This window comes from Alosa alosa, chromosome 22, assembly GCF_017589495.1.
Source record: "Alosa alosa isolate M-15738 ecotype Scorff River chromosome 22, AALO_Geno_1.1, whole genome shotgun sequence".
Taxonomy (NCBI): domain Eukaryota; kingdom Metazoa; phylum Chordata; class Actinopteri; order Clupeiformes; family Clupeidae; genus Alosa; species Alosa alosa.
Genome location: NC_063210.1, coordinates 644,538 through 669,389, shown reverse-complemented (window position 1 = coordinate 669,389; position 24,852 = coordinate 644,538). Strand labels below are relative to the sequence as shown.

Below are 24,852 nucleotides of genomic sequence, written 5' to 3'. Positions count from 1 at the left end.
CGCAGTAATATGAAAGATATAAATTAGATGCACAGAGCCCATTTTCCTTGACAGCGGTCTGTTATACTTAGCAACGGTCTGCTATTGAGAATTAGTGTGACCAACTGTACATATAGGGTCTTGGCTCTACATAAGTGCACGACTACGCCACTTGGGGCCTTTCACACCAAGATATGTTGTAAACCCAAGTATACTTGATTAGATACACAGATAAGTAAAGACAGAGATGTGATTCCAATACAAAAATAAACAAGATTTATTAATATTAGTGCTGTCAGTTAAACGCGTTATTAACGGCGTTAACAGAAACCTATTTTAACGGTGTCAATTTTTTTATCGCGAGATTAACGTTCATTTGGGTGTAACAAACTTTGTAGTTTTTTTCACATGCTTTTGCAACAACTAGTAACGTTAGAAAAACTACAACACCACACCGATCTAGCCAGACCGGAAACTAAACAATACGCACTGACGAATGGAATGGAACGGAACGTTTTATGTGCTGCATACACGCCCCCTTTTAGGGGGAAGATGACTGATATAATGGAAATCTATGCTGCATCAAAGTGGAGAGCGAAACGTGCTTATAGTAAACTTACTAAATCTTGAAACAAACATGAATAAAAGGAACAAAATAAGGTTGGTGTAAGAGTTATCTGTGTGTTTATGGGATTAATGTGACCATGTTCCTATGTTTTGCTCTCTCCAGTTTACTAACAGGAGTGTCACGAATGTATCGATAGGCACAGTCAAACTGCCCGTGGCTGACTATAATTAAGTTCAGCAAACTTAACTTTACATGTCATAACATCAACTAAAACATAAGTCGCACATTCATTCTATCACTTGTAATATGAACGTAGCCTATTTCCTACAACTAGGTGAGATAATTGGCTATGTTATACTGAAGTTCCACTTTTAGCTAGCTAGCAAGCTAACCGTTTTGCATGGGATATTATGGTGTACATGCTAAATTTGTATAATACATGGGGTATTGCAAACGAATTAGGTTGGTAATGTACATCGTTTCGACATGAGTAAGTTACATACATAATTCTTCATAACTGCCGTGTTAGTAAAATGATTGAATATCCTGTGAATTAATAACTAGATGTAACGTCAACGTGTGATTACTAGCTGTCTTTCAATGATATAATGTTAACATGTTTTCCGCTAAAATGGGGCGTGATGCAGATCAAATGTATCTTTTATAATGATGCGCCGTTAGTAGGCTACGTAAAGGCATGCTGCACACACTTGGTTGGGCTAACGAGCCGGCCAAAGAGTAGTAGCCTAGGCTGACGCATTAGTTGTGTGCCGCCAAAGATTTTTTCACCGTCACTTGTTCTGTTATCAACATTCCTCTTTGGCTGCTACTATTTGCGATGAACACTGCTTTCGACATTCATTTACATTAGATTCCATTCTTTTCAATACAACTCCGCACACCAGCATCGCACTTTGCAGCCGTGTAAATCACGATTCAGTTATATTTGGTCGCTGCTCCATAAAATCCATTGTTCATCCAGTTTTTGCCTGTTCAAAACTTCGGCGTTGATGTGTGTGGCAAGTGACAGTGCACCATAGACTGTAGGCCTATAAAATGGCAATGCACTCATGTTGAAAAGTTCCTTATTTTCAACTGAACTCAAATATAATGAATATAGTATGAATATAATATTTTCTGTTTGTTATGCCCTTTATAATGTGTGTAGGCCTACATTTTGTGCATGCGCTTCTGCAGTAGCATTTATTTCAGTATATCAGCTATATTTCTGAAGAATATATTGTGTTGCCTCAGGTCTGCTGCACATCTTTTGAAATTTGATTTGAAATAATCAAATAGATAGGGCTGTAACGATACACCAACCTTACGATTCGGTTTGTATCACGATTTTTGACCCACGGTTCGATACGAATCTCGATTTTAAAAAAAAAAAAAAAATTTAAATAACATTTTAATAGCCTCCCTTAGATTAGAACACCAGAGGATTACAATATATTGTATTTATGACAGCACACTTTTATGCAGATTAGCCTATAGCCTAGGCCTACTATTTTTTATTAAACTCTACCTCTTTAATTCAGCTGGTTGAAGCTTGGAAATCATAGACATAATATACATAGACGCCGCATCGACCGCTACTCCTTACTAGCGCTGACGAGATTTGGAGCCGCCATCTTGGACCGGTCATCCACTCCACTCAGTGTAATCTGTTTGGCCGGTGAGATGAGTTGTCAGCGCACTTAATTAATCCTATCTCACTGAATACCGAACAGATTCTCACGCTTTTTTTTTTGCTGCAAAGGTCATACATGTAGCTATGATACAGGACACATGATTTAGCGTATTTTAATATTCATAGTGGGTTTAACAGTAATAGAATATTCTGATATATGATGTAAAGTGACCTGACGTCCGATATCAAAACTGGGAACATAATCCATGTTTGACAGCATAGACAAAACTAGTTTGATACAAGTTTAATGAGTTAAATATAGTTCACAGTTGACAGAAAAGTTCCATCAACAGCATTATTCACAGTCCACAGAAAGTTTCCATAAACATTTAAGTGAGATCAGTGCCATTCAGACATCTGAGGGGTATTCCAAGTAGGCCTATGTGGTTTAGTGACAAACTTGGGTAAATTGACTCAGAATAAGTTGTAAACCTCCCAGTAGAAAAGCTGTATGATACAGGAAACATGGTTGTGTGTTTTAATATTCATAGTGGGCTTAACAGTAATAGAATATTCTGATATATGATATATTATAAAGTGATGACATCCAATATAAAAACTGGGAACATAACTAATCCACGTTTGACAGCATAGACAAAAACTGGTTTGATACAAGTTTTAATGAGTTAAATTTACAGAAAAAAATCCATTAACATTTTCAGTTCAGTGCCATCAAAAATAAAGTGATGAACAGACATTGGTGTGGCATAAAGGAAATGGAGTAACTGGGTTCAATATCAACAGCATTTGTTAGACAAGTTCCATAAATACTGTAAAGTGCAAGTTTGTAGGTTTGCTTCTGATCCTTAAAAAACAGACATTGGTTTGGCATAGTAAGTGTAACAGTTCATCAATTCAAGACAAAAAGGTGACTTGTCACTTGTACAGTGTCAATGGGTTCATCAACAGCATCTGTTATTTACAGTTCACAGAAAGGTTCCAGCCCCAATGAAGAGATTAAATAAAAAGGAATTAAGAAACATTTTAGAAACTGCTAAGATCAACCCGTTCATTGCAATCAGTAAAGAATCAGGGAGTGTCTTCACAGGCTCAGTAAGACAGAGTTACCGGCCATGCAGTTGGTTCTATGATTTCGACAACTGGTGCATGTCATTTTGTATGTTCCCACCTTGCTAAAATTGCTTGGGTACACTTTGGCTGAGAACAAAAGTGCTTCAGACAGCAGGTGGGCAAATAAGATGGCATAGTAAACTGGGTAAACTCCATAAAAGAGGACTGAGTCAACCAGACGATGGGAAAATGGGACACAGAGTGGCGAATGCAGGTGATGGAGCTCATAAATCAAACATTCAGTCACAGTGTAGCAGATGCCCTGCAGTACTGCAATGAAGAACTGCACCTTCCTCAGTTCCAGGGGTGTGAGGAGACCGTTCAGTTCATTCACAGTCTTCTTGAACAAGGCAGTTGTTCTGGAGAGATACAAAATAATAAATAAATGAATGAAAAGGAATTTGAGAGGCATCTTATTCTTGTTAGGGGTAAATGACATGTGAATAATACAGTGTTGGGCAAGCTACTTCGAAATTTTAGTGAGCTAAACTAATCAGTTACTCTGCCATGAATAAAACACTACACAAAACTACCACCCAGTCAAATGTATTAGTAGCCTAACACAAACACAGCAGTAGGCTAGTTCACTACATAGGAAGCTACTTTAAATTGTGCTAATTTCACATGACAAGAAAAGTGTAGCTTGTTTGGCTAAGCTACTTGATAAATAAAGAAGTTGAGCTATTGAAAAGTTACTTTATTCAGGAAATAGTGAGGCTACCACCAACACACTTAGGCTACAAGTAGCAGCTAGCGATTGCCCAATAGGCTAGTCTGTGCCACTTGTGTAAAATTCACGCCAAATCTAGTATGATTTATTTCTACAATAGCCTTCTTGTGTCAGTTGTAATCTAAGTCAGTGTTATGGAATATGACTTATCAAGTCTCAGTTCATAGCCGGGTGAACACCGAGTAAACATAGCCTAGCTAGAGGGCTACGATTTTCATACAGTAATATCACAGATTGCTCCTTCTCAGCTCTCTGGTAATATTCTATTCACAAAATACAACCAATAGTACGGTTATGTTAAATCTTACTTGTGAAAAGTAAATCCCGAGTATGGTCCGCCCGATTTGAGAAGGATCATGCTGCACAGTGCTGTCATCTTGTGTCTTCTGCTGCAACGCAACGAGGAGTATGACCGGTCCAAGATGGCGGCCGCATTTCTTGTTTCCAGCAGCCAATGCATATTATGTCTATGTTGGAAATATTGTTAACAAAGTAGCATAGTTGGCTAGCTTAGCCTATCATAGTCTACTGATTGGACTGTTCAGTTTCCCCATGTGTGTTTAAGTTTCAAGGTAATACTTGTTCTCCTTGGGACAGGGCCTTTTGGGAAACGTTGGTATTGAGATGATCAGTCAACTTCAATGCAAGAGTTTTAAACAAATATGTGCAGCATGCTAATGATGCTAAGCAGATTTAATAGTAATTTAGCTAGTCGTCTATGCTTCCTTGGTTTCACGATGTGAATGTTTTATTTAAGTTGCGCGTGTTCATTGAGCAGTAGCAGCAGCAGCAGCAGCAGCAGGAGAGGGGGACCCTCTCCTGCTGCTGCTGCTGCTCAATGAACACGCGCGACTTAAATAAAACATTCACATAGGAGCGCGAGAGAGAGCGGGGCAAGGAGAGGGGGTTTACTTCTATACTGTTTGGTAAAGTTGCACACATAGTCTACAATGAAAGCAAGGAGAGATATGAAATTATTTATTTATTTGTTTTTGGACAACGTAGGCTACCGATAAGTAAAGCGGGAGTTGTGGGTTGCTTTTGCGGTCGCGTAAGCTGCAAAGCACTGCGTGAAACACTAGAAGGGTGTGTCGCGATTCTGCCTTTTCACACCGCGACACAGTATCGTTTTCATTTGAATCCCAATCAAGATGAACAATAATTGCTTTACTTCTGGAAAGTTCAGAAATGCAAAATAGCCTAATAGAATTTTAATCATATGATAAAATATGTGATTAATCGTGATTAACTATAGGAATTCAGTGATTAATCATGATTAAAAAATGTAATCGTTTCACAGCACTAATTAATTCACAAGGCCATTTATGAGGTTAAGCACTAGAGCATGCATCCACTGGGGTGAACGGCAAGGGGAAGTGGTAATGGCTGCCACCAGGGATATTACTCTTTGGGACAGTAGCAGGGGAGAGATAGCTAGTCAGCTGATGGGGAGCGGTTACCTGTCCTGGGAGAAGTGTGAGGCCGACACAAACTCGTGCTCTTGACTCTGGTGCCTATTCACACAGACACACATACACGCATAGGCACAACTACTGCAACAATGTGATCACAGCAAATGGTGAGGTGCACGTTACAGTACCACTACAAAATACTGTGAGCAGTGTGCGAAGAGGAGGTCTCAGATCCGGCGACCTTCCCACTGAACAGCTTCACTATTACTCTGGAGAAGAGAGAAGGGGGGAGGCGATGGTTAGCACTCAGTGACTGGGAAAACAGTAGAGCAAAGCTGAATAGGAAGGATTTCACACTGGTAGCAGACTACTGGGGCAGCCAGTACCACACATGCCCTAATGCCGTGAAGGAGAGAGGCAACAGGAGGCTAAAAGGTAAAGGCCAAGTCAAATAATACAAAAAGGGCAAAAGCTACTTTACATTAATTTTACAGTAGGCAAAACAGCAGTGGCAACTGGTTCTGGAGACACAAAAGAGTCCTTATCAGCCATCCATAAACAATACACAATCAACAAATAACAGTTTTCCATTGACAGGATTTACACATGCACACTATGCATCATTCTACTTTTTCATTCTACTATTCCAAAAATAACATTTTACCGTGACTCGAGCTGTAAACAGTGTTGTAAGGCTGCGTGTGCGCGACCCATCAGGCCAGCACTATAACTCCAAGCGTGGTAAACAAAATATATTTCAGGCAGTAAATGCTCCCGTTAAGAACCAAACCAGATTTTGTTCAAATCTACACACCTATGGCTACTGAAAAATGTAAGGTTCATTTAGCAAATGTTATTTTGAAGTGTTAAAAAACATTGTTGTTTTAGAATTTCTGAACAAAAGTGGTGATAATTGGGGGTGTTACGATAAGTCCCTTAACAGTGCAGGGCTTATAAATATACATACAACCTCACAAACATGGTAGCCTGACGTTGAACAACAATGATTAAAATAGTGTACTATTACCTTCAGTAGTAGGGCTACCCACCAACTACTCGGAAGCGTCTAGCGACACCTGTTGCCCACAGTTTAACATTAGATAAACAATTAAATACAATCATTTGATCGTGTAGCAGATGAGGCAAAAGCACGTACCTTTAACAGACGAACACCCAGAGAACCAAGGATAGCCGAATCGGCAGAGTTTACAGAAACTAGGGATCTTAGTTGGCCTACCGGTGAGCCTGTTATTTTATAGCAAGTGGTGTTGCCGCTAAGGAAACCTAGCCACTTAGAAGCTTACTGGAAGGTGTGACAAAGGGGAAAGGAGCTACGGTAACAGCAGGAGGACAAACTTAATACAGCACTGACTCTGCCGGTTACATTAGCAGACCACTGAACGTTGGGAAGGTCCATTCAAGTGAATGGAGCATTCTGCAGCACTCTGAAGAGCCGTGTAATAAGTAACTGTACGTACACACCGCCGCCGACCTGAGCTTCCAAGGATTCAGGAAGTCATTCATTTTCAATGGAAACTGGCTTCTCTCAGCTGCCAGAAGCGGCAAATCCGTCGGCGTCGCGTTTTGGGCGTCTTGAGCGACTTGAGCGTCAAGCAGAAAGTTGAAAGTCAGTCAACTTCATGGTAATGAGCTATGACGCGGTTCAGCGACCAACGACCAGCAACCAATCGAAAAGAATAAAGTATTAAGATAGCATTTTACGTTCTGTCACGTCAGAGCGGCCAAAGCGTCCGAAGCTTCCCTGTACTTTTTTGACAAGCGTCCTTGACAGGGCGACCAGAGCTTCTTTGGAAGCTCAAGTCGGCGGCGGTGTGTACGTACAGTAAGGGATACAGTGTTTCCCACAGAATTTAATTCCATTTGTGGTGCTTGGTTTGCAGAATTAACTTGAATGCAACAGTTTTTAACAAATTAGCACAGCGTGGTTATGATGCTAACAAGATTTAAGCACAATTTGGTACAACCTGGAAAATCATTGTGTGGTGGTCAATGTTGATATTGTGGTGGGCCGCCACAAATAAGTCAATGTATGGGAAACACTGGGATAATGTATAGAACGCCGGTCATTATTGGGAAAATAAGTCCCGACAGGGCCTTATTCTTTACCGTTCATCGTGGCATTTGCTGAGAAACATAGTTCGCAACTACACACGTTGAACTTGAATCAAACATTCTTTAGAACACAGTTGATCAACCGTCTGCTTTCACTTTTGAATGAAGTTCCAGTTCTTGCGTAGTGATTATGAAATACCTGAAGTAGAAGCACAAACTCCGTTGCCATTGACAGCGGTAATTATATGTTTGCAGCGGTAATTACATGAAAATATTTTACCGTAGAACTTTGGGAAAGCCCATTCAAGTCAGTGGAGCGTTCTACTTGCCTTGTGAAGAGCCGTGTAATAATGTTGCCTAACACATGCCTTACAAGTCACTAATACAGGCATTAATTAGGTATGCATTGGCTAACGTGAACTTTAAAATAAAGTGTTACCACGTTTTTTGTTTTTTGGTCTGGCACATTGCCTGTGCCAAGGCTCTGTACTCACAACAAAATAATTTGCAGGGGGGGGATCTCCATGACTACAGGAGGTGAAGGGCTAGCAAAGATTGTTAAAGCGGAGCAAGATATTTCATCAGGAGCCACTTCCGGGAACCCGGATCGCACGAGGGGGGGTCATAAATAATCCCCCTTTATGCAGAGCAGAGGCAGCGACTGCTCCATTGAAGTCTATGGGCATAGCTCAGAATTTTACCACATATAGTGTTGTTACGATACCAAAATTATGACTTCGATACGATACCTGCCATAAATATCACGATGCTCGAAACTGAAACGATACTACAGCGAAATCCTAAGATATCTGGAAAAGAAAGGACTCATACCTCCTCCAAGTGTATTGAGTCATTTGTATTGAATTCGGTGCACTTTTGTAGTGTGCAGGTCAATTCTGGGTTCTAAACTTCCTACATAATTATTATTTTATAGTCAGTAAAATAGTAGGCCTACTTTGTATGACTAAGTCCTTTATTGTTTGTTATAGTTCATTTACATTGTGGTGTGTTTTGGCAATAAAGTAGCTAAATAGCCAAACTAGGCTAGATCAAGGTCAGTGTTGAAATTACTGTATGCAAATCACTGAATGCTATGCAGAGGGGGCTAATCTTTAGGCTATCTGATACACAGTATAGTCTACCCTAGGCCTTCCTGATTTCCTTGCCAGTTGCAACTTTAGGGAAACAATGTGAGGATAGTCTTCTTTGCACCCAGTGTTCCAACCACTCAGGTCTTCGTTAGATAGGCCTACACCATTACCTGTTGCAATATATCTGTGTGCATTCCTACATTACGTCTATTTCTTTGATAACATGATTTGCTCGCGTAACAATAACCCGCTATTATTATTAGGACACGCTTTGGTGGTATTATATGCTGTGGGCTTTAATTAGCGCATTCCGGGTAGCCTATCCTACATCTGGGCAATAATTATTGAACAAATTGCAGTCTACATGCCATGACAAATATTACCAATAGTACTGACCAAACATGAAATAGATTGTTTACAAGTTATGGTAATGTTATTCTGGCGTGAACATTGCGCTTTCATCACGTTAGCACCCTATGATTACAGCTCGTTATGTCTCGTCAAAATGATTACAGCTCGTTATGTCACGTCAAAATTCATTGATGAATTATGGTTCGCTTTATCCCAGAGAACCATACTCGTTTCACTAACAGAAGAGAAGAACTTGGCACTAACCATGGAGTCGGGTTTTCTATATTCGTTAACCTGTCGTTCTTTGAACTCTTTAACATTTTTGGGATATGTCTGCGAGGTGTTTAGCCAAGTTCCATGCGTAGCCTACTGCTTTTAAATGACTTTGAAACATATTTTACAAACGGGCCTCTGTGTACCTGATGGCTTGCCTTCACTATTCGCGATGTAGGCTATCCGACATAGTTCCAGATTTCACCTTTTGTTTTATCCACAAGGCCGAAGACTGTCGGGAAAGACTATGTTGACGTTGCCTGCGCACTCACTCACTCAGAGCTGCCTGCTTGACACGCCCACTTGCCTAGATGCGTGCAAGGAGCAGTGAGAGCAGCAGTTCACAGACACAGAACGTTATTATTTTAACAAAGTATCGATTCTAAAAACGTCAGAAATCGTATTGTTTTTTGCGTGAAGGCATCTTGATACCTTTTTAGTATCGATACACAGTGCAACACTAACCACATATGCTAAGGTCTTGGTTCTATAGAGTTAGGAATGTGAATTTCGGGCATGTTTTCATGATCCTCAAACCCTTTTGAACATTTCAGGTACATTTTAGCATTTTTGAGCATGGAGTCTGGAGAAAATTGACTTATATATCAGGTGTGCGCCGGTTATTTATGCCGCTGCTGTTGGCCGGTTGCAACGTACGCTCATCAATACGTCATCGACACGCCTCTTTATGCAGACAGGATTCGATCCCCATTTCGCGCCCATAGACATGAGCTACGACAAAGTATCTTGCTCCGCCTTAACAATCTTTGGGGCTAGGCAGAAGCCTACTAGGAAGTGTCTGTGGCAGTATGAGGACAAGAAACGGTGCATCAAAGGGTCAAAATAGTAGCAGCCAAAAGGGATTGTTGATAACAGAACAAGTGATTAATGCAATTAAAAAAATGTAAAGCATTACGCTTGGTCCATAATCGCATCGCGGTTAACGCTGACAGCCCTAGTTAACATCCAACTCATGTTCCTAATACCTAGGGTATCACAATTGATTTAACATTTCATTTGTACTGACGATTGTATGCTCTAAGTTAACATCTAACCTATTAAGTGGTTTTCAAGAAAACTGTAGGCCTATGTCTGAATAATCATACTGCAAGTTAATTTAAAAAAAATAAAAAATTACACTGATACAATGTTTTACACAGCAGCCTTTTTGCATTTACATGCAATGGTAATTCCTTCCTGTAGTAATGTGTCCAAGCGGATGGTGAGACTCAGGCAATGAAATTCAAGTTAACGTAATTTCCTTTTTTTTTTATTATTATTAAGCTACCGGCAGGTTTAGGTAACAGACAAAACGGAAAACATTAAACACAACTCACGACAGAGGCGAACCCCGAATGCAGCGCTCACTGACATTTTATACCATCGGACTCAACCAAACCACAGCGAATAATCAATCGCCCCTTTGACCTATTGTTTTAAGCCATAAACTGCATTAGCACACACTACTCTATAACATTTGTGTTCCGACATCCCCAATGTGTCCTAAACACCCCTGCCTAAATGAGCGCTTCCCTTATGGGAGCGCGCCCCGACCATTTAAATGCGTCCCACCCCCTACCCTTCTGTTTGCACCCCTGCACCCCGGAAGACAGGCATACCACAGGTAAGGTAAACATTCAATACATAATACAAACTAACATACAGGCACAGTTGGAGCAATCTCACAAAGATGTAAAAAGTGCGCACATGAAACCCTCACAACCGCCCCGACGCTATGCTTTGCATCAGACCATTTAGCGATACCATGACCACGTATGACATTTCAATATTCCTTTGCTTTTCCCATACAAAGTATACAATCCAATACATCGTCATTCTTTTTTTCCACATGCATCAAAAAAACATTTAATTTACCGCACCAGTCCGTATCCGTATACAATGTCCATTTTTTTTAACACAAACTCTGGTCCCATTGTTCTACAACTGGCGGGAATGCTTCAGGCCTAGTGACAGACGCGGTGCGCTCTGACCTGTCAAAAGCCACTCTCCACACCGGCCAGTAAAGGCTGGGGAATCCTCCCCAAAGACATCTACAATTAAATTGCTGTTGATTTGATGTTTTTGGGAAGGATCTCCACCAGTTGGATACTTTTCTTTCTTTTACTTTTTTTTGCTTTGCTCAGAAAGGCTTTTATTTTGTTTTGTCTAATATCTGAACGGAGGCTGCCTGAGTTGGAGCGATCATTAATTGCCTCTGTTATCCATCTCCAGCGTGATTATTTTCTTTTATTTGTGACAATGTTTAATTGCTTGGCCCTATAGTTAAATTAATTTTCTAATATCTGTATTTCTTTGGTCCTCCGTTGCCAGATCAAAACAATACATGACAGGAGATAGTTTACAGTGTATCCTATCAACACACATTCCCATTTTCAATGCTGTGGGCACTCACAAGATCAGGCATAGTTAAATTTAGGTCTTAACAAAGATCAACATAGCTGTCAAGACTAGGCTTGGTTCAACCGGCTCCTGGGTAAAATGTTGACTCAAATGTTGCATATGCAAACAATCATGCTGTGGACTTTTCTAGGCATGAATTCTGTAGCAAAATCCAGGAATTGGTGCCTCAAGAGTAGCACTTGCATTTAGCTTTGGGTTGGTGATTTGAGGAGTGGAATGTTATAACCATGTGTGTTGGTTATGAAAATATATTTGTTTGATAAAATAAAGTTTATCAGTACTTTGAGCTAATAGTGACTATGTAAATATAAACATTAAGACAAACTGTATTTTTTGTTTTCATGTCACATCAGTGAAGAAGTTTGCTCAAGAACAGATTTCACCGTTTGTGTCTGAAATGGATGAAAACTCCAAAATGGATGAGAAGGTCATCAGAAGTCTCTTTGAGCAAGGGGTCTGTATTGTAAAATACTAGAAGGGTCATTCCACGTCAATTGAACCAGGGCCCACGCACTTAGGTCTCAAAAAATTCTGAAAAAATCACCAGGTGTACCTATGTTATCCAGGAGACACACTGTAAAATTACTCTTATGTAAAATCTATACTTTCCAAGATACAGCCTATTTTACAGGGGAAGGGGGGTGTCGATTTTGGTCGGCCTCTTTTTTTTTGTCAAAGTTCACAAGCCCACAGCGCAATAACTAAACCATGTAGGAGGCTCAAATTTTGCTTGCTGGTACATAAATAAGAATAGTATGTAGAAAAATCATCACGCTTGGTCTGGATGATCCTGCATGGTCATAGGTGTCTCTCAAAGTTGATCAAAATTTTATTGGAGTTTTTGGCTGGGCTCTGTTTAGGCCTTCAGAAGACATATTTGTACTCAACATAGGCTCTTGATTTATTTTCCTTACTGAGATAAGTAGAAACACTCTCACAAAAAGCAATGAACAGAAAATAAATCCCTTCAGGGTCTGAACAGCAGACCTCACAAGTCTGAAAAATAATTTTGGTTATCATTTTCAGAGCACCCAAACACCTTTGTGGGAATATACAAATATTTTTTTAATAAGTTTTTCTTTATTCTCCATGATCCCTTCTTTTTAAAAACACCAATTTGACTTGTCTTATGAAAATCTTTCTTTTTTATTTTCCACCCTGAACATGGGCAAAATGCCCCATTGACATCAATATGTTTTGTGTAGAGTTACCACAGTGCCACCTGTGGTTGTATAGAGTAACCTGTGGTAGCTCTATACAAAACATATTGATCTCAATGGTGCATTTTGCCCATGTTCAGGGTGGAAAGTGAAAAAGAAAGATTTGCATAAGACAAGTCAAATTGGTGTTTTTAAAAAGAAAGGCTCATGGTGAATAAAGAAAAAAATATAAAAAAAATCTTTGCACATTCCCACAAGGTGTTTGGGTGCTCTGAAAATGAGAACCAAAATGATTTTTCAGACTTGTAAGGTTTGCTGTTCAGACCCTGAAGGAATTTATTTTCTGTTCATTGCTTTTTGTGAGAGTGTTTCTACTTATCTCAGTAAGAAAAATAAATCAAGAGTCTATGTTGAGTACAAATATGTCTTCTGAAGGCCTAAACAGAGCCAAGCCAAAAACTCCAATAAAACTTGTCAACTTATCAACTTTGAGGGACAGCTATGACCATGCAGGATTATCCAGACCAAACATGACGATTTTGCTACATACTATTCTTATTTATGTACCAGCATGCAAAATTTGAGCCTCCTACATGGTTTAGTTCTTGCGCTGTGGGCTTGTGAACTTTGACAAAAAAAAGAGGCCGACCAAAATCGACACCCCCCTCCCCCTGTAAAACTGGCCGTATCTTGGAAAGTATTGATCTTACCTAAGAGTAATTTTACAGTGTGTCTCCTGGGTAACATAGGTACACCTGGTAATTTTTTCAGAATTTTTTGAGACCTAAGTGCGTGGGCCCTGGTTCAATTGACGTGGAATGACCCAGAAGAAAAATGAAAGCAATTAAATATATCTGCTCTTGCTTTGGTGTATAAATGATTTTGTACGTCTTTCATAGTTAATGGGTATTGAAATTGACCCACAATATGGTGGCACTGGATCCAGCTTTTTCGCGTCCATTTTGGTGATTGAAGAACTAGCAAAAGTGGACCCATCTGTTGCTGTTCTGTGTGACATTCAGAACACACTCATCAACACATTGCTGTCCAAACTGGGGAATGAAGTGCAAAAAGAGAAATACCTCACTCGTCTCTCCACAGATATGGTAAGATTGAAACATTTGGTTCTCCCTATTTGTATTTTGTAATATCTTGTAAAATAAAACTTTTTGAGTCACCAATGTTTTTTTCAGTTGTAAATGTGTCTCGTTAGATTTTTACACAGCAATACACCTTGCGAATTTTACCCTAGCAAAGTTTGCTTTGGAAACCTAGGACAGGTAAACAGCAAACTATTTGGCTGTAGTGGCCACAGTGTTTCCTCTACGTTGATGAGGCGGCCCGCCACGGCAAAATTAATGCCGCCATGGTATCAGAATCAGGGCAGACGAACAATGTAGTTGCGGTTGCCTTTTAAATAATCCTGCCAACGTATCCTCCCCTGCTGGCTGCCTCTCACATTGCAATTTAACTAGCAGACCTGCCAAACTGTACGCATTTTGCATAGCAACCACGCGTTTTCACATCAAAGTACGCTGCTACAGTTTTTTTACTTAAAACTACGCAAAATGACCAGACATCCAACTTCTCCGGAAAGCTCCTTGAGCATGTGAATTAGAATCTCCCGCAAATCTATTTCATGCGAGGATGAGATACAGAGAGAAAGTGACAAGTGAGAATGACAGGCAAAGCATAGTGGCCTCTCTTTATGTTAGTTTTTCTTTATCCAACGGTGGGTTAAATGAAACACTTGATGAGGTGAGTGTTCACTCGCAAATTTGCGTTTCCCCAGCTGCCGATTTGCGAAACTAAAAATATTCCACTGAGTGCGATTGTAAGTTCACCTAGGCCTAATAGTTTGATGTTGTCTTGGAAAGTTATTTCTTGTTCACCAGTTGTTTCAGTTAGCATATTTTCAATGTGTTGCTGATGGTTAAAGTTTTCATAACTAAAAGGCGCTAATGGAGCGCAGAACTTTCCAAGGCAAAATGCAGTCATTAACAACGAGTCTAAAAGAGGACCTAGGCTAAATATTTTGAGCTGCTCATTGATGAGTGTTCAATTTGTTTTTTCTTTTGAGCATATAGATCCTTCTTCTTGATTATTAGCTTTAGCGCTGCTGTTGTTGCAGGCAGCTCACTGCGCCGGGATTTGTGTGTGCTGGGTGTGTTTCACTAATTCACGGATTAGGATAAATGCAGAGACCAAATTTCCCTCACGGGATCAAAAGAGTATACTTATACTTACTTATAGCTTGCGTCAAAACACCAGAATCTGTGCCATAGAAATGGTATGACAATTGCCTGACTTCGAAAGACGTTGAGGTGTGATAGAGCTGGTAAGTCCCGCCCTTTGCTGGACCTCTAGATTGAAAAATCGTTGATGCAAGTGAATGTGAGAAAATAATTATTTTCTGGTCCCGTTTGAATTTTGCCATGAATGTGAACATATGTTGTCTGTGAATTTTTAATATAAATTTTCGTGTAAAGAATGCTACAATTGAGCGGGTAGAAGTTTGATGCGGTTAAACTTTGTGTGAGAGCACTTTGTGGACTACAACTTTCCGCTAGACGACAGATCACTAGTTTCCCATAACAACCATCAGTTGGTCGAGATGTAGAGGGTTATTAAGATCGACTTTGAACACAGTGAACCATACAACTTTACAATCACACTGTATCGTAGTGTTAATGTGTTGAGTGAAGTTAGACATGTTTCAAATATTTTTGTTACCATGTGTGTTTATTCCTGCCGTTACAAAAACTAGCATCTCAGTTAATGTTAGCGATTAGAGCTAGCTCACGTCACAGGCGACATGTAGTCTTTCTTGTTATGTCTTTTCCACAACTGATAGCCGAAGAATCATATAATATACTGTCAAACTCGTAACATGAAAAATTATATTAAAAATTCACAGACGACATATGTTCACATTCATGGCACAAATCAAACGGGACCAGAAAATAATTATTTTCTCACATTCACTTGCATTGACGATTTTTCAATCTAGAGGTCCAGCGGAAAGGGCGGGACTTACCAGCTCTATTGGTTTATGCGTAACCAAACTTGACAGTGATGTGTTATGCTCTAACAAAGATTATACATAGGCGGAGCATAAAAATTTGTCGTAGTTCATGTCTATGGATGCGAAATGGGCAGTGTTGGGGTTGTTACTCAAAAAAAGTAATGTGTTACAAGTTACTCGTTACTTCTTTAAATTGTAATGAAACTATTTTACTCGTTAGTCCTTTGGAAAGTAATGTGTTACTCGTTACTGTTACTTTACTTTTGAGTTGGTCTCTAACCAGGGTGGAACGTTCAAAGAGTTAGGCAACATTGTTAACTCACTGAATGCCAAGCTGTTTTCGGAAGCTTTGTCCTAGAGTGCCAGCAATCTAGACCATTGTTGATGATGTTTGTACAGCCACAGCATATTCTGTGTTATAGCTATGAACACATACAATGGCTCGTTTAAAAGGTGAGACTTTAAGCTCTCAGTGGGTGCAAACCGTGTATTTCTACACGCCTCTGTTCCTGAGAAATCCCAAGCTAAACAGTGGCTAGTTTTCATCAAAATCGCTGTTTTTTTCTAGAAATGGAGATATAACGTCTTTCATGAAATATTAAGTGTTGCCTGTAAACTTTCCGGGAAGTGATCAGCGAGACTGCCACCTAGTGATAGACCTAGGCATGCGTCATTGATTCGACCCAAAGTGGCAACCGAGTTATGATAAAATGTCCAGATTGTGCGTTTTCATGAGTTTTCGATCGTCATATATTTCATTTCCATTCATCACAGAGTTCCCAAAATCACATATAAGGTGTGTTGGAGTGTCTAGTTTCGTCATTTTAAAAAACGCTAAAAACGTAATATTACGTTTTTGGCACTCAACGCATGGGAAGGAAAAACGTAATATTACGTTTTTGGCACTCAATGAGTTAATATTCACAATTTTAGATTTGGCATTGGTCAGCTAAAAGTAGCCTAGTAGGCCTACTTTCACCAACAATAGCCTACTGTATATTAATTTGCTAAATTTACCTTTTGTTTAATTTTATTTTACCGTTATGCGTGTGTGCTTTAACATCAGTAACGCGGGCTTCATTCAGCGTTTTGTTCTTCCATTGGAAATGACTCTTCTACATTTGCTGCCTGCTGCATCATTTCTGTTTTGGTTGTTTACAAAACATTTGAGGTCTTGAGTTAATGCATTAGGTAAACATTGTTTGCTGGTAACCCGCCACAAATAGTCAACAGATTCTTGTGTGCGTAGCCTACAGTACATTCTCATTATCCCTCCAAAATGTGTCCGTTCTATAGGCTGGCCAAGTGCGTAATTCTGCTACATAAAGTTGAATCAACACATTTGTTTATTGTACAGAAAAATATAAATAACCTGTCAAGCAGTCAATTGGCTACAGTGCAGTCAAGAGTTGGAAGTAGGGCAAATTAATTTACGAACCAAAACGTGGGCCATAGTCTAAGCCTCTATTGCTTGTAGCCTTTTAAAAACATCCGCTAGATAGTTTAAATCACCAACAGCATTTTTGCAGAAGCCTACCCTAGGCTACAGATTAGTTCTTATCTCTCAAGTTATTTCTCCACTATACTGGCTCATTTATCAAAAAGGTGCTTTCTCTTCGTCCTCCGCAAATTAAGCTACAGGTAGTTCCATAGAGAGACATTAGAATAAATTGGTGTTTGTGATTGACAACGTTGTGATGAGTAGGCTATAACACTAACTTTGCAAAGTTAACTTGAATGCATCAATTTTGAACAAAGTTGTGTAGGCTACACTGCGCCAGTTGTAGTCTGCATGAACAGTTCTTGCACAAGCCACTGTTTTGATTTCAAAGGGGAGGTGCGGGCTGAAGCCAACCTGTTTGAGGAAGAGAATGCGTGCTCTACCCTGTGCATATATACTACAATGAAATGATGTATCTAGGCTAATCTATATTTTCAATAAGGAATCACTGCATGCCAACAATAAGTCAATATATTAGAGATATTGTGAGTAACGCAGGAATGGACGTTAGTTATTCAGTAACTGTAACGAATTACTGAAATTTGAATTGTAATGTGTTACTTTATTGGGTAACAAAGTAAGGTAACGAAATTACAGTAACGCGTTACCCCCAACACTGGAAATGGGGATTGAGTCCTGTCTGCATAAAGAGGCATGTTGTTCTCCAGACTAGAATGATCAAAAATGCTAAAAAATTACCTGAAATGGTCAGAAGGCTTTTAGGATCATGAAAACGTCCCCAAAATTCACATTCCTAACGCTATAGAACCGAGATCTTAGCATTTGTGGTGAAATTCTGAGCTATGGCCATAGACTTGAATGGAACAGTCTCTGATCTGCATAAAGTGGACCACTTCCGGGATCCCCCGTGCGATCCGGATTCCCGGAAGTGGCTCCTGATGAAATATCCAAGGGGGTAGACGAACATTTGGAGAGCATAGACACTATGGGCGGCTCTGAGGCTAGGAGTAGACCACTTCCAGCTAGCATTCCATTGACCCTATTCATTTTGGCGTCACTTTGACATCAGACACCGTTACATCTGAAGCATGTTAAGCCTTTATATGGTTATGGTTGGTTATGATTATGGGACGCCTTTGTCCAAAGCGACACACAAATACAAAAATAAAAACAACACAATATTTAAAAACAGGGAACAGATTAGAATGTTGGTCAAACTATAAAATAAGGAGAATAGCAATAATAAACAACAATGTCAATTCAATAAATAGCCTAATAAAATAAGCAATGAAAATGAGGGGAAAAGCAATAATAAACAATAGTGTCCATTTAATCAATAATATAAAAAACAATGACATTGTAAGACTATATTAAGGAGAATATCAATAATAAACAATAATGTCAAATTAATCAACAGCCTAATGGAAATAAAACAATATTATACAAACCATAACGCATAAGAAGCGCTTAAAGAACTAAGTGCATGTTGAACAAGAATGTCTTTAGACCCTCTTAAACGACCCAAAACTACCACAGGAACGGAGAGCACTGGACAACTCATTCCACCAGCATGGAACCACTGAGGAAAAGAGTCTTGAATTAGACCTAGTGTTTATGACTGGTCGACATAACAGACGCTCATCAGAAGACCGCAGTGGGCAGTTGGGGATGTATACCTTGATTATTGAATTAAAATAACTAGGAGCAGATCCAGTCAGTGTCTTATAGGCCAAATTGAGAGATTTAATTCTGGCTACTATAGGGAGCCAATGGAGAGTAACTAGGAGAGGAGTTATATGTGTCCTCTTTGGCTGATTGAAGACCAGGCGTGCTCCAGCATTTTGAATCAACTGTAATGATCTTATTACACAAGTGGCTAAACCAGCTAATAATGAATTACAATAGTCCAGCTTGGAGATGACCATGGTTTGACCAAGAAGTTGTGTGGAATCTTGTGTCAGATAAGGGCTGATCTTCCTAATGTTGTAAAGCATAAACCGACATGATTTTGCAATAGAAGCTATATGCTCAGAGAAGTTAAGTCGGTCATCAATTGCAACGCCCAAGTTACGTGCCGATCTAGTTGGGGTCAGTGAAGTTGAGTCAAGCTGGATGTTAATCTGTTGGTAGATAGCTGTTTTAGCTGGAAACACCAAAAACTCTTTGATTAAGAGATTAAGCTGAAGGTGCCGATCCAGGCTGAAATTTGTTTTTTTTGTATTGGTTTATTTGATAGGGACCATACATATTAATGAACATTGTGTAAAAAACACCATGTAAATATGCCAGAGTTAGTAAAAGTAACTACTTTTCATCTGCAGTCCCTAGGCAGGTGACATAGGACAAAACATATAGATAGCCAGTGTAACAGAGGTAGTTTTCCCTCTACCACGTTCTCTGCGTTGTGTTGTGTATAATGAGACGCCACAACCGACCTGGTCTTTGACTCTTTTACTGAAATATAAGACAAAACAAATACATCAGACAGGGAGCGAGCCAGTCGCATCACAGCTCCTCTGCCTCAGGACGGTAGCAAAAGAGAGCGCGCGGCAAGACTACGAGACACACAGTTAACAGCGTCGCCACAAAAGTACATGTGAATAGACAATGACAAAAGTACATTAAACAAACATGGCATACCTGAAATATAAGACAAAACAAACACATCAGACAGTGAGCGAGCCAGTCGCATCACAGCTCCTGCCAATCAAACAGGTAAACCACGTTTAAATGCATTCAGCCAATTCACCAGTATGAAAGTCTGTAAGCTAACTAGTTAACGTCGCTACACCTGCAGCCACGTTAGCAGACTGTAGCATGTAGAACTGAGGTAATGTGCATTGTGTAACGAGCTAACATAAAAACAGTGATTAAATAAACATAACTCGTGTATATAAGGTGTGCAACACCAGAAAACAGTTCTTTGGGAAAAATGCACCATACAAGTAACCATAAAAGCATAAATAAAAGATATGATGTATTGTATGCAAGACTCCACATACAGTGGGCATCGCTTTCAAATGACCACTTCATTCGCGCATTACGCGGCGTGAAGCTGCGGGAAGCTTTAGTACCACTTTCAGCCACTGTGCGTCGCTCTGCCACTGTACATCGCTCTGCCTGCCGTCCCTTACATAATTGTTGCTGAGAGTAATCCCAGCCTACGAATTCAATAACAAAATAAATCATGCATAATTAAACATTACCTCGATTTAGGCTACTTGGGTATGGCTTAAGGCTTGACTACACGAAAATCGAAATCGAAATTTGCTGTCTACATTATTGTCAGTGTTTGGGTTAACGCAACTACGCAAATCAAAACAGTGGTGTGATAATTGAGCCAGTAGAGAAATAACTGTTATTTTATTATTTTACAGTATACTTTTATTATTAATAATCTGTAGCCTTGGGTAAGCTTCTGCAGAAAACAATGTTGTTGCCGATTTAATACTATCTGGCGACGTTTTTAACAGGCTACTTAATAGAGGCTTAGACAACTATGACCCACGTTTTGGTTTTCAGAATTAATTTGCCCTACTTCTTGACTGCAATGTAGTCAATTGACTGCTTGACATGTCATTTTTATTTTTCTGTACGATAAACAATCTGCTTTATGCCGCAGAATTACATTCATATTTGGCTGACTGCAGATGCGCCACTTCCCTCCCCATATTCCAAGATTAAGATAGTATGAAGTGCTTTTGTATAGGCTACTATCATAAAAAAAAAATAGTTAAAACTAATAGCTATTTGCAATTTGACAAAACACTGGTCCTCATTTTGCGAATGCGAGGACGATATGAGCCTGTTGCATTTAGTTAGATGTCCGAGTCACGCATAATGTTTGAAAACCACTGGCTCGTAATCACAATAATTTAACACACGACAGTTGGATAACCTACTTCATCATGTCCCCATGCCTACATTTTTGTGAGTAGCATAGAGATCGTTAAAAACAATAAAGTAAGGCTCTCCGCTTGGGACATCGAAAACTTATATTTTTAATAGACTACCGTCAAGATGCCGACTTGCAAAAGCCTCGATAACACGTTATCTCCACTATCATCAGTCATGCCCCTTGATCAAAGTGGGGAATGAAATAAAAGTTTGATAACCACTGGTTTAACAAGTTACCTGCAGTCCAGAACACAGAATCTGTTGCAATATTCTGATGATCGGCGATGATATCGGCAAATGTTTGTTTTCCAAAGTAAGAATTTCACTTCACCATGCACCTTCGACAATACCTGGCCTACCTGGTATCATTACAAACATTATTCTGTGTCCTAAAACTGGCATATTTTATGGCATTGTGTCATGTAAGTTCGTTGCAAAATCTAGAGAAATGTGTGAGGTGGTCAGCGGGGGACAATTGAGACACACATTGGATTGTGTTATTACTTGAACATTCCACACTATCCACAGCTGTGGTAGGCCTATCAGGGCAGGAGGATTACTGTCAGCTTAGGCTTTATATAAAATTCTTCAACAGAAGGCCTCGAATGTTGTCTTGTTTGTGGAGCGCTTTGCTTCGCTTCTGTAATTTCGGCTTCATTGAAAATGAGGGCTTCCCTCAATGACCCTCCGAGAATAAATAAAGGTTGAATGAATGAATGAATGCAGGCTTGCCCAAAATAAAGGCATGTGGTTTGGCGAGCCTACAGTAAATAACAGACCCGCCAGAATGTGCGTTATGATGCTTTTTTACGAGCAAAATGTTTTTGGTACCCTACGCACACTGCATGTTCTTAAATAACAGTGATCATCAGTAATATTCAACCATTAATTTGGGTGAATGGGCAAGCGTGACCACCTTGATTGGCTGATTGGCTGATGATTGTAACGCGGGCATGATTCCAAAGACCTCCCTTACGATGATGAGTGACAGGTCTCAGAATGCGTGCGCTACACAAGGACGGAAGATGATGAATAACTGGGGCCGTGAGGGCTATTCACAAAAGGCGTTTATCTTACTACTAGGAGTAGGCTACTCCTAAATCGCACTTAAAGATTTTAGATTGGAGTTTTCTCTTAAAAGTTATTCACAAATTCTTTCAGACAACTCCTAAACTAGGAGTGAGTCTTCGTGGCTCCTGTTGCGCATAGGCTATTTCAAAACATCGCAACGTAAAATGCCACAAAAAAGCTGTTTATGAATAGGTCTTAGTGAGTTAGGAGTCCTCTCGACTTAAGCTGTCCCAGACTTAAGTGCTACTTTTAGGTCTAAAATGCTTCGTGAATTACTTTTGTGAAAAATTAGGAGTCCTAAAGTTAGGAGTGACACGCCCATTATTTTTAGGAGTTGCTCCTAAATTCGCCAGTTAGGAGCTACTTTTAGCCTTAAAATTCTTTGTGAATATGGCCCCTGAATAAAAAGGCCTAGCCTAAATGAATCAAGGCAAAACAAATAGCCTAGTAGCCCAATGAAACATAATGGATTGATGTAGTATCTTGTAACATTATTAAATTATTCTGTTACTATGCCTACGTTTGCAAAAGAGAACATTTTAATTTGATTCACAATAATGTTACATTTAATTTACATGTTGACAATGATTAGCCTAGTTTTGGTTGTTGTTGGCGGCGTTATTGCATGTTAGTTATGCCTACAATGCAAAATTGCTTCCTCGCGATTGGAAGCTCCTGTAGCTGCATAGGATTTCAAAACCGCAGGTTTGTGAATAGGTCTGTGAGTAAGGAGTCCTCTTGACTTCTTTTAAGCTGTCAGAGGTGGGAAGGTGTGATTTTTGGGGGAAGGGCCGGATTAACTGGGCACAATTGTCTGATGGCCCCCCTTCCCCCCAGCCAACGTGAATCGGGTGGTTAGTTAATAGGCCTATCGTGAAGATTTTTCCTGCCATCTAAGGCACGAAGATTCTGTGAGGCCAAGCCTCACCAAGTAGCTCGTTTGTTTACAACTAACATTCCATTTAATTAAACTGCTTTATAGGCTATGCCGAAATAGTTTTCAACATTTTGAATATTAGTGTCGGGTGAATTGAAATGTTCTCAAAGTAGCCTTATGGCTGAAAGCTGCTTGGGACACAATATAACCAAGCAATATAAATTTTGGCTTTGTCAGAACTGAAGAGCTGTGGACGGCACGGCACGGTATGCCCAATGAAAATAAATTAACGCAACACAACACAACACAGACCCCGCTTCTCGCCAGTCACTGACATGAACTAAAACACAGAACCCGCTTCTCTCACGGCAGTCACTGACGGTAACCTAGAATAAATTCATGGGGAAAAACACTTCCCCATGACAAAGACATCGTAAAACACTGAAAGTTAATATTTTGTCACTAGCAACATTCATCTGTCCTTTGTCAAATGTATTATGTTCCAAGTACCCTATGCGTAATTCTGCTTCATAAAGTTGAACAAATAAATTTGCTTATTTCACAGAAAAATATAAATAGCCAGTCTACAGTGCAGAGTTGGTAAGTTATGGTAGGCCAACTTGCAGTGAACATACAAAGAGGGGAAATTATTTCTCTTGCAGCTGAGTAGCCTCAGGTGCGACGTGGAGACATAAGGCCGAACATGCAAGCCAATGAATCGTGGTTTCACGACAATCGCCGTTAAACTTAAATAGGTTAACATCACTCTAAGTTCGCCTTCAAGCAAGGAAAACGATGATTTGAAGACATCTGTTTCGTTGGAAGGGCAAGGGGTAGCAACAGGGCAACACAGAGACAGGCCCGATGGCAGGGCTGTTATGAGAGTATTCAAATATGGGATATTCTATGGGAAAACATTAAAACGGCAAGACAGCGGGGAAAGTTAAAATACGTGATAAACACGGAAAAAGTCGGCATACATTGTTTCGGTCCCCGTGCACAGGGATTATTTGTCATACTATTAATCGCATATGATTATTTGTGAAATTGTGCAAACAGGCTAAACACATTTGAAAAGGAAGGACTGGTAGCATGCAAGCTCAATGGAAAGATTGATTTAAGAATGTTATCACAAAGTGTGTGGCTGTGGCGTGGGCGGAAGACAATTGGCAGGGGAGGGTCATGTCTTTTTTTAACAATTCTGTCGGAGGGTCATTGAACAATTTCTAGCAGGCAAGAGAGGGTCATGCAACTTCCAACTGAAGCACTCAAAATTCCTCCGGTGGCCCCTTCAATAAATAACGATCAGTCCCTAGATTGCTGCTGGGCTATATGTCTTGGTTCTGTTAACAACTCATTGTCAAACGCGATAGCCTATCTCGCGGGTTGCATCCATTACAAACAAACATGCAATGTGAACGTCTGGGATTGGGGAGAGCACTAAATGCTCTACTGAATGAGCACGAAGTCAAACCTTTAAATGAAAAACACTCCAAAAAAATAAACCGCTAATGAAGGAAACTTGTGACCATCAAAAATCGTTTATCGCTCGTAACTCCGTGATACCAGGACATAACAGGAAGGCATTTGGCTGAGCAACGGAGGTTAATATGCTCCATGTTTTGTCCAAATGATGACTGTCTATCATCGTTGCACTCGGAGAAAACCGGAATGTTTCATTCGTCCCCGTTTCAATCG

General features: G+C 39.9%; 1 protein-coding gene across 3 annotated transcripts in view; it reads left to right on the top strand.

Annotated features, from left to right (window-relative positions):
• The window catches only part of acadsb (acyl-CoA dehydrogenase short/branched chain), a 134,539-nt gene that overhangs the window by 40,150 nt on the left and 69,537 nt on the right, over nucleotides 1-24,852 (top strand). For all 3 annotated transcript variants that reach the window (XM_048233482.1, XM_048233481.1, XM_048233483.1), the window contains exons 3-4: nucleotides 12,016-12,116; nucleotides 13,722-13,928. In XM_048233482.1, coding sequence (XP_048089439.1) covers nucleotides 12,016-12,116; nucleotides 13,722-13,928 — 308 coding nt within the window. The remainder of the gene's footprint in view (nucleotides 1-12,015; nucleotides 12,117-13,721; nucleotides 13,929-24,852) is intronic.